The 11,407-nt window shown below is 39.1% G+C and overlaps 1 protein-coding gene and 1 pseudogene across 1 annotated transcript; one reads left to right on the top strand and one right to left on the bottom strand.

Annotated features, from left to right (window-relative positions):
* Positions 1 to 13, top strand: part of LOC138041839 (uncharacterized) — a 12,335-nt pseudogene extending 12,322 nt beyond the window's left edge.
* Positions 14 to 4,622: 4,609 nt separating this feature from the next.
* Positions 4,623 to 10,384, bottom strand: LOC138043291 (uncharacterized). Its single transcript, XM_068889488.1, has 3 exons — positions 10,015 to 10,384; positions 8,614 to 8,737; positions 4,623 to 5,096 (listed from the first exon to the last, which is right to left on the bottom strand). The coding sequence occupies exons 1-3, from the start codon at positions 10,353 to 10,355 to the stop codon at positions 4,899 to 4,901; spliced, it is 663 nt and encodes a 220-aa protein (XP_068745589.1). The 5' UTR covers positions 10,356 to 10,384; the 3' UTR covers positions 4,623 to 4,898.
* Between the last annotated feature and the right edge of the window lie 1,023 nt (positions 10,385 to 11,407).

Below are 11,407 nucleotides of genomic sequence, written 5' to 3'. Positions count from 1 at the left end.
TACAGACTCCTGAGAGTGCCTGGTCTTAACCATAGTGTGGTCCGCCTTTCCTTTGTGGCCACCTAATGCCTGACTCTGTTAGTTAACCGTTATGCCCATGACGGGACAGTCACGTCGTTACGTTCATTTTCTATAGTTTAAGTATCACTGAGTCTAGCAGTCCCTCGTTCTTCCAGGGGACAGACGTTTTGTTTCTCTGCTTTCCCGTTAACCCTTTTTTGCTTCGCATCTCCCTTGTCCCTTTTTACATGAGAAAAGAGAGATTACGCCAGTACCGGTCAGCGGTACTTAGTTTTGTCATGTTCACGTATTCGTTGTGTGTTTTTTCTCCGAGTCGCCATCTTGTATTGTAACTCGACTCGTGTATTAGATTTGCTCATTAAACTACTGGCGCCCGGTAATTCCATCATTTTGGAAATAGCAGCTACTTTATTATTCACCGGCGTCACAATTTTTTGCTGATTTTGGGGCTCATTTTGTTGAAACTCAAGCACGCTTCCAACAGATTTGTTTATTTTCATGAAAGCTTTCCTGCTTACAGAGTTATACTAAAAATATCCTCCCGTTTCACGTTTCAACCTTAAGCTCGAAAATTCAATACACAACATGATATTATAATTCACAAAGGCAGAAAATATCACAGAATCCTTTTCCAGCGAAACATTTTATTGAAACAAACAACATAAGATGCACTAAAACGCCATTCGCGTTGCAATGACTTTCCATTGCTGGTTAACGAGAATAACAAACTCACGAGGCAGAATGTATATTTATATTTAATTAAGTTAGCACAACACAAAAACGCTAACCTCATTTTGACACGAAAATGCTTTACTATTGCCATAAAAACTATCCAGTGAATTCATAAAGGCCACCTTTTCCAGCGAACAATTTTTTTGAAACAAACAACATATTTGCTCTTAGAGGCGAAAACCTCTTCCTATTTCATTGCGTGCGTGAAGACAAGAAACTCAATCGTGTCAAATTACCATGAACTTCAGGTTCAAACCCTTTCCTGAAGAACATTTTCCTTGAATAACAAGAAAATGCTTTACTATTGCCATAAAAACTATCCAGCACACATATCATAAAACATGATGAATTCATACGGGCCACCTTTTCCAGCGAACTATTTTTTGAAACAAGTTGATCACAGATCCACTTAGGGTGTTCGATTCGTTCTCTGTCTTTGTTGAACCCATAAGTTACCAGAGAATTTTCCATTTGGTTTCAGTGTTCTACATAACAGAAATGCAGAAATGCAGCTCACTTTGATTTCTGCTCGACGGGCGACAGATTGTTGTCAAAGTCCATTACTCGTCGCTTTTGAGATTCCAGGTGTTGGTTTTCACCGCCTGCCTAGTTTATCCAACTGACTTTCCATTATTGAGCTCCATAAGGGTATATTTTGTTTAAGGATCCGCTAAAACGTCATTCGCGTTACATGACTTTCGACGCCATTGCAGGCTAAGTTAATGATTCTACTGTGTCTACCAGAGAAATCTACGCAGTTCCACTACCCTCTCGATCCTAACAAAATACGCGCAGAAGGCTCTATGCACAAAGATACCACTTACCAGGGGAGTGACAGGCAAGACTTTTACCGACACAGAAAAAAAAAATAACACCGACCAAATGCCAGACAATTATAGACTGGGATTGCCATACGGCAACCCAGTTATAATGTCAATAATATTTCAAAGGTATGCTATAAATGTGTCAGTTAAATCTTGAATCTTGACTAAGAACTCTAAACACTGGGGAAACTCGTGTCCGACGAGAAACCCGTCCAAGACCGGCTACTCGTCTCTAGTGAGAATTCGGCCAATGTCAGTAGAGCGACGAGGTATGACAAAGTTTTGTTTTAACAATGTTTTGGTTTAATAGTGTTTATTACAACCAGTTTTGTTAATACGAGGCCTTGAATCAATCACATTCCCAACTGAATGCAAGAATTTTGATTCAATTGGTCACGTATCAACGAAATAATAATATTATTGATTATATAAAAGATTGCCATGCCAGAAAAAGGATTAGATAACTAAAATATTTGTAAGACTCTATGAACTCAGCGAACTCCCATTTTTGGAAAACCTCGCTTTATTAAAAAAAAAAACATAGCTTGTATTTAAACGACTCAGATTTGGTAGACCACAGGCAGGGATGGGCCTTCTATGATTTGTAAGGATTTTTCTTGGCTGCATAATGCATGCATGATATTTTTTTTCTCAGACGTGGCCATGCATGGATTTTTTTCTTTGCTTGGGAGGCTGCAGGAATTTTTTTTTCAAAATCTTCCTACCCCCCCCCCCCCCCCACCCCCTTCAAAAGTCAAATGGTTCGCTCCTTAGCTACAATCCTGGGCAAAACTGTTGGGACAATTCCCGCTCAGTTTTCCCCTTCCCCCCATTACAATGTTGATTTAGGACGGTTTCCGAAATCAAGATCCTTTCATCGATCGCTTGCATGTTTCAACATTGTCTGGGGGGAAGGGGGGCGCCAAAATGGCAGCGAAAGAAGAACACGCGTTGCTCATAAAACGATGGAAGCATGTACACGAAAATTCTCCACTTTTCGCCCGAAATTTGACTAGTGCCCCGAAGACTTTTGACCCGGATTGTAGTTATACAAAATATGTGACGCAGCGAGGCATATAAGCTTATTATTAAGGAAGGAAAACATTAAGCTTACTTGAAAGCTAACCATTGTAAATAAGTGTTTTGTCTCTCCCTCTCTCTATTTCTCTTAGCTTTACGTTGATGTTCATTGAAATTTCCTCTTTTTCTCCTTCTCTCGATGATTTCTTCGCTTAAAATTTTGTCACATTTGAATTTCGTCGCATCTTCTCTCGTGCTCTTTCCTGCTCTTTATCCCGTTGCTCGTCACTAATAGGGAGTTAAAGCAAAGACGACGGCTACGATAACGAAAGCGTCAATCCAAAATATAGCTTAACGCTGTCGCACGTATTTTGCGATTATTCTGTCTTGTTCACCTTGTACAATACGAAAGGTTTTGAAGTCGAAACAGAAAAGGAATGGTTCATCGTTATATCCTGACGTTGTCGTCAAAATCTAAATTTGGTTTTACTTCGCGGGAAAAATATGGAAACCACTACAGAGGAGGCTCGCCCAAACGCAGCAGTTACGTAGCTAAACGCACGCGCAAGCGCCAAAACAAGTTTATTAACTCGTTTTATTTATTCGTCCTTTGCCCTGGACGGCGGCTCACTCAGAGAAACTAAGGTTGCTTGCAGTGGTTTCTCCCTTAGGAAGCGTAGAAGAAACCTTAGATGATTAAACTTCAATATCATGTCCAATTCATTTGGATCCCTCCACAGTCTCTGAATAGTTCATTATGATCTTCAGTTAAATGTTCTAAAAAGGCATAATGGTAAATTGTCAAAAACCTGCCTGCCAGAGGTTTTTCTCTCTCAGAGCGACGGAATAGGCGACTCGCTATTCCGTCACTCTTGGACAGAAAAAACCTCTGGCATCCAGGGCAAATTGCTCTTATCACTTAGAGTCTTTCATTACTATCGCATTTCTTCCAATAATTCGTTAATTGTTTCAAGCAGGTGTTTCTGTAATATTCTAATGCATGCGTAGAATCACATTTAGTGAGTCACCTCAATATGGTGATGTTTTCTCCCTTAACCCTTGATCCTCAATTTCTTTTCTTACTTGCATGCCAATTACTGTTTGGTTTTCTGTCTTCTTCCTCGGGAATACATTTGAAGCACTCTCACTTTTTTCACTGCTTAATTCCTGGTATTGGCTAAGAAAGTCTGACCTCAAGGCACAAACTGAATCCCTCATATGTACTGCCCATGAGCGAGCTCTCCGAAAGAATTTGATTCAATTTACAGAAAGGACATATGATCCCCGTTGTTTAGAATATGTAGAGAAAGGGATAAAACGGTTAGGCACACTGACTTCTCAAAGTTAGCACAGAAAGAAATACAAGAGACGACACGAAAGGGAAAGGAGAGAATAGCGGGATGAGCCAGGGAGTGTGGTAGAGAATGATAAAATCCATTTATTGTTCGACAACCCAGACAGTGCGACCATGTTCCATCAAATCCAGAACGGACTTGTCAAGAAGAAGAGGATGTGCCTTCAAATTTACAAGAAAGCGCTAGAGAAAGTTCAAAAACATCACGACCTCAAGATGTCTTGAGGATTATGGGGAATGAAGGAAGCGGTTGTCAACCCAGTGGTGCCGATCGAAAGACTTGGAATTCAAGTCCATTCAAGTTAGTTCTACATTTCTATATAAGACAGCAGCAAGGTTTCCGAACAGGTTCTATACTTAATTACGCGATCGCTTCTTTGGGATTGATGGTGGGCAAAAGACGAGCTTGCGCAAAGATAAATTTTAAAAATAATACTGTTCTACTGAATTTTAAACAAAATCCTGAACGTTTGGATTTTTGAAAATATTATGCCACAAAATTTCAGCTTGGCAACACTTGTCACAATCATGTGATATATGAACTGATAAATGAGATATAGTGTGCCAATCAAAATACTAGAAACACAACAGCAAAGGTTGACAATTCAATAATAATGGGCTGTTGTAGGATAAGGTCTCAAAGCCAAGGCCTTCTTAAGAATGATAAGGCAGAGAAGATAACAATTTTTATTGCTTTTCCATAGAACCAACAACATTAATTTTGTTGTGGCATTGAGTTTGACCTGTTGGTCATAACTGGGGTCCTTACTAAAGATAAGGACCTTTTTAAAATAATACAAATAGTAAATTACTTCTTGATTGATTGATCCTTTAACAAGATTTTCAATGAATGATTGCTTTAAATTGCACCCAAATGGATTTGTTGCAAACACCTGTGTCTGGTTGTTAATTTTACTAGAAAAAAAGAAAATCCACCTATGCTAACGCTATGACCTAAAACTTGTTGTTAAATACGCTGCAGGCCCAGGAGCACTTCTCTCAGTGTCTAGACAGCCTGGTGCAGAATCTGAAAAAACCTTCTCTCCAGTTGGTGTCAAAGCAAAGTTATAGTTCGTTTCGTGTTCCAAACAATAAGCAATCTTCTCCTCTAAGTTTTCTTTTGTGACCCAGTTCTTGCTTTCCTCCTGTCAAAAATAGCACAGACAAAACTTTCAACAATCACTCTTTCTTCCTCAACACACAGTAATTCCACAAGTAAAAAAAAGAGAGCAAAAAAGTCAAATGATTTGGACTTAAATTTCTTCTTTCTTCTCGTTTCCTCGATTTCCTGTACTTAAAATCAGTTGCTGTTCCGATGCACGACATATCTTAAACAATTACTGGATGAGGTTGAGCATGATATCATGAATTATCAAAACCGAGGTCGGTGTTATCTGCCTCAGCCTTCGGCTTTGGCAGATAACACAGACACGAGGTTTTGATAATTCATGATATCATGCGAAAACCGAATTCAATAATTGTTTTATTATACATTTTTCACATAATTCATCCTCAGAAACAGAAGCGAAGCATTCAGCCATTTTGTTTCTGAGGAGAACACTCCAAGGGGCTTAGTAACCAGGCAGATGTTGAACTTGACATGATAAATGTAATATCTACAGCAGATATTACATTTATCATGTCAAGTTCACAAGCTATTGTGAATTGATTGAATGCTCTCGACCAATCAGATTTTTCATAGTGAGTCTGATGTATAATAAAACAACTTATCACCTCCTAATATTGCTACTTTATTCATTTCTGAAGTAAGCATTCATTCACGTAAAACAAGGTCATCTTCAAAAGGTGACTATTGTGAACCCTCAATACTTGACAAACAAATTAAATCCTTTTCAAGAAATGGTGTAAAAATTTGGAATAGTTTACCTCGTGAAATCCGCCATCGATCCAAAAACAATAATATTTTAAAATTAAAATACACAATATCCTACTCCAAAGACTTTCAGAAGAAAATGACTATATTGATTTATCTGTCTTACTAACAAAAATATGTTAATACTTTGCTTTCTCATATTTGCACTTTGTACTGATTTCATTTTAGATGATATTTACTTAGTTGACTGTATAGTTTGTATACATATTCGTTAGAACTATAATGTTTTGTTTGTAAAACACAACTGAATACTGTAGCTTTCTCTACTTGTTCTCTCTTTTATACATGTGTAACCACTGGTCACCTCGACTAGATTTTGCTAACTGCGAGCAGTGCATACGGGACATGTACTGCACTATAATGAAATTCTCCAATAAACATTCTGCAGGTTATATAAAGAAAGAGAGACGTGACCCTCGCACTTACCAGGACAATTTAGGCAATAATAAAAATATTTAAAAACTTGAAGGAATGCAGCCAGGATGAGTCACGATAAAAAACTTGAATGGGCGTTCTCTGCCTAAAAAACACTAAAAATTGCAAGCTTTCAACCACTAGAGCTGTGGTCTTCAACGGGCAAAAAGATGCTTGAAGTAAAAATTCGGAGAATATATAGTGTCAGATAAAAATATTGACAATAAAGTGAAATTAGGGAAAACAGGTGATGAAGAATTTTTGTTAAAAAGTATGAGGTATTGTCCTGGAAGTGGGCAAGAGTTATTGTCCGCGTCAGGCGTGGTAAAGGTGTGCCAAGATTCTAGAAATTTCCTTTGTCAATGATCGATGCATTGTTGTAGTCAATGGCGTGGTTGGGAGACCAAGCATGATTGGCAACTCTGGAGACTTTGGCCGCTGTCTTCACATTTCTAATATGTTCTTTTTTCCTGGTGGCAAAGGATCTACCTGTTTCGCCCACAGGGGATTTTGTCGACAACATCGGGTTGTGAAGCTAATGGGGGTCGTGACTTACATGTAGGAATCGGAAATTCTTGTTGGAGCGTTTTTAATGGCCTATTGACAACGGGGCTACCCATGGTGCAGCCGTGAATTTGTTTGTAGATTTTGTCACTAAACACGAAATAATTATTGGACAGAACATGGGTAGCCCCGTTACTTCTAATAACCCTGTTATTGCTAATCTATGCATGGAAGAGATAGAAGAATCACAATTTCTGCCTCAGCTGTTGCCCCAAAAGTGTGGAAACGCTATGCTGATGATAGCTTTTGCATTATCAAGAAAGATGAAATCCCAGCCTTCCACAAGATATTCAACAGTTTGGATCCTCACATTTCCTTCACTACTGAACACCAGAACAATGGCCAAATTCCATTTCTTGACACTTAAGTATCTCGCCATAATGGGACCATCCATGTCGATGTTTACAGGAAACCAACACACACTGACAGATACCTAGATTTTGACTCCCACCATGACATGCTATGTACGACGACAAGCTATGTACGACGACCATCGAGACATAGCTTTGAACCTCCCTAACACCACAGAAGGAAGAAATCGAGAACTTGACAAAGTAAATTCAGCCTTGCAGTTCAACAGCTATCCTTCAAAATTTATCCACAACATCAAGACAAGAAGAACCTAATCTTCCATGATTCCTACCCCAGAAGAATTAGTTGGCATGTTTTTGAAATTAGTGCAACCGCCCAAGCCATACAACACCTTTGCGTCCCTTCCGTACATCAAAGGTGCCACTGAACCCCTAGCACGTTTGTTAAAAAAACACGATAATAACATTGTCAATAGGCCATTAAAAATGCTCCAACAAGAATTTCCGATTCCTAAGTCAGGACCCCCATTAGCTTCACAACCCGATGTTGTCTACAAAATCCCCTGTGGCAGTTGCTCTTGGAATTACATTGGCGAAACAGGTAGATCTTTTTCCACCAGGAAAAAAGAACATATTAGAAATGTGAAGACAGCGGCCAAGGGCTCCAGAGTTGCCAATAATCCTTGGTCTCACAACCACGCCATTGACTACAACAATGTGTCGATCATTGACAAAGGAAATTTCGACAACAGGAAATTTCTAGAATCTCGGCACACCTTTACCACGCCTGACGCGGACAACAACTCTTGCCCACTTCCAGGACAATACCGCATACTTTTTAACAAAAATTCTTCATCACCTTTTTTCCCTAATTTCACTTTATTGTTATCATTTTTATCTCACTATATATTGTCCGAATTTTTACTTCATTCATCTTTTTGCCCGTTGAAGACCACAGCTCTAGTGGTCAAAAGCTTGCAATTTTTAATGATTTTTAGCCAGAGAACCCCCATTCAAGTTTTTTATAATAGACATTTGAAAAATCCAAGATTAGAACCTATGACCACTGCGATACCAGGGCAATGCTCTACAAAAGACCATTGCTTAAATTGTCCAGGTAAGTATACTTTTCCCTTTCATCTATAACCAGCGCTTTCAACAAGTACATTTATTTCAATCATCAAGTCTTCACGGGAACACATAAACCCAACAAATTGACCTGCTTTCAATTGAGTGACTTCTTAGCTCAGTTGGTAGATCAGCATTGCACCGGCATCACAGAGATCATGGGTTTGAATCCTGTTGAAGCCACCTGAATTTTTTAAGTGTCAATAAAAGACAAGTGCTTAAATTATCCAGATGAGTGCAAGGATCACTTCTCCCTTTCCTTTTATTTGGACTTAATGCCCTATGAGCTAAAGAACATGAACTTTTACATTTAGTTGTTATCTGTGTATTTTGCAGCATACATGTACTTACAATAGCATTCTTTACATGTTCAACTCTTTCCTGATGTTGTCTGGCCCATATCTTTTTGTTTGCCTGTTCTCTTTTTCTTTCACGCTCTTCATGTAGAAGGTTTTTAACTTCTTTTTTAACTTCTCTACAAGAAAACAGACTCTTTCAGTTTTGATCGAAATATTAGCCTTAAAAGAAACATTCTGATCCTTTCATTCTATATTATTCAAATATAAACACAGCAATATAGATCAGTTCACACTCTTCAGTGCATCATGGGTAATCAGGGCAACATGGCCGCAAATTTACGCGCGTGTAGGTGCTGCTATTCCTGTGGCCAGTACTGTACATGTATTTACTATGGAAAGAATTTAAAATGTTCTACTTTGGGTTTGTGAAGTTTGCATTTTAGTTACTGGTACAATCCTAATTTAATTTAACACACATTTTTTGTTCAACTATTAAATAAGGGCAAAGCACCCACATTTCATTATTGCTCAAGACCATCTTATTACAAAACTGTCTGCAATGTTCGAAGTGAAATTAAAATTACGCTGCATATCATACATACTAAATTTCACGTCAAATTTAAAGGAAACCAGGAATTCAGATTGAATATCACTTGCAGTGAATGGTGAAGCTAAATCATGATATGCATGGATTAAAGCAACACTTACCCCCTCGGGTATTCCCGACAATTTAGGATAGGTGTTTGCCGCCAAGGTTCTCAAACCCTGATCCTATTAAATTTTAAGGGTAGAAATTCGAGATTCGACACCCTTGTATCCAACAAAGGCAAATGGAACAATTGTTATATAAAATTCTCAACCTTTGGTTTTGCTAAATTTTATTAAATTGAAGAAACGACCGGAAAGTGATGTGAATTCCAGGCGCCAAAACTTTTATGCTGAGCGACATTTGCCGTGTTCATTTCCATATGAGGTCAAACATGGGTATACATGTAATGGCTGATAACCAAGATCCAGTGAACCAATGAGAAAGCTAGAACTGCATTATCCGAGGTTGAGAATTTAATAATAGACCATACCGTTTTTCGTTTTGCATGTTGGGGTGGATACTGCAATTTAGTGACCCTATCTAAGGAATATGTAAGGATTACAATGCCCTGAAACCTAAAAAACCCTACCCTATCAGGCGGCAAAAACCTCTTACATGTACCTTTCTCACGCTTTCCGCCTTCTTAAGAAACTTGAATGCCAGTGCTTGCTCCCAGTTCTACTCTTGCTCCACGTGGGGACAGGACCCAAAGTCAAAATCAGTCAAATGCACCACTCCCAGGGGTGCCCCTATAATCCCCCACCCTTCCCCGGGACCTGGGGGTGGGGGCTTCAATTGACTAGTGCATTTGACTAGTGCATAATTATAACGCATCTTTCTTTAGTTTTCAATTTTATCACTTGCCTTTGAAATTGTAGGAGTTTATTCTGCAGAATAACACTCTCAATAACTCCATCATGCGTTTTTTTCTCTAGCCGCCGAAGATCCTCTTTCTTTTGTTGTTCCGTGTTTAATTGCTTCTCTTCCTCTAATCGTTTAAGACGGAATTCGCTCGCAATTTCCTTGACTTTGATGTGATAAATAGCATGTGTTCTAATACCTTCTTCCCTCCTTTTCCTCCGCTTTTCCTTTCGAGAATTTTGCTTCATATCCTCAGGTGATGCAGAAACGCAACTTCGACGAAGATTTAGTGAACACTGGCGAAATACAGAGTGCAATCTCCTCGTCCGAAAAAATAACGCCATCTTGGTTTTTGCAGCTGCAATACTATTAATGCAGCGGTATTCCACCGTGAGGTTATGGCTGGTAAGTAGGGTTATTAAAGTGTATCATAATTAGTGTATTTATGCGCTTTATGGTACACTTTAATAACCCTACTTAAAGTACATACCGAGGCTACGTCACGCAAAATTATGTATTTATTTGTTTGAGTAGGTTGAAGTTTTGGCAGCTATTTAGCTGATGTGGACCTGCTATACCCACCCACCCATATACTCACAGAGGACAGCCACAACACCGGGAACTTCATCCCCTACTCTTCCCGAATAGTGTGTGGGTTCTTTAACGTCCTACTCAGTACTGGGATCTAATGAACATCATGGAAGATATTTGTGAGACGGGGCCTACGGTTTATAGTCCTTATCCGGTTTAACTTGAAAGTCTGACCATTTGCGGATGTAATTACAAAGGCAGCACTTTCTCCTCAGTTATTTTAAGACCCTGAATGTTGGTCCGGCCGGAGTCGAACTCACGACCTCCCGCATGGCAGCCCGGTGCTCAACCAACTGAAACACCCACAATGCCCAAAAATGACCATTCACTACTTGCACAATCCCATAATTACCCCCCAAGACTTTTGCATAACCTTTGTTTGCAATTTCTCCTGTGATATGAAAATGTCCCAAGAGAAGTCGAAAACAATGCCTATGCAGATTTTTTGAGGGTAAAAGAGATGTATTATGGGATTTGTGCAAGTAGTGAATTGCAATGACCACTGAAGAGTCGGACTCTTGCATTAACCAGTTCACGTGTTCGTGAACATTTAACATCGGATAAGAACTCGCATATCTTTCAGCACATTAATGGATCAGAAGCATGCAGATCTTTATGCTCGGAGGAGTGTTTTTCAATCCTTGACACCGCCTCCACGCCTTTTCAACTAAAAATCAAGGAGGCCTTACACATAGGTTGGGAAAAACCCTCATTAAATAAGCAGGTTAATCATGTCAATTTAACACTTTCACTGTAATTTTCCTCGTCCATACCCATTGTCTTCTCATCATTGTATTTTCTATTC

The sequence above is a fragment of the Montipora capricornis genome, chromosome 3, assembly GCF_036669925.1.
Source record: "Montipora capricornis isolate CH-2021 chromosome 3, ASM3666992v2, whole genome shotgun sequence".
NCBI classification, from domain to species: domain Eukaryota; kingdom Metazoa; phylum Cnidaria; class Anthozoa; order Scleractinia; family Acroporidae; genus Montipora; species Montipora capricornis.
The sequence above is the reverse complement of the archived record's forward strand: the minus strand, read 5'-3'. Positions and strand labels throughout refer to the sequence as shown.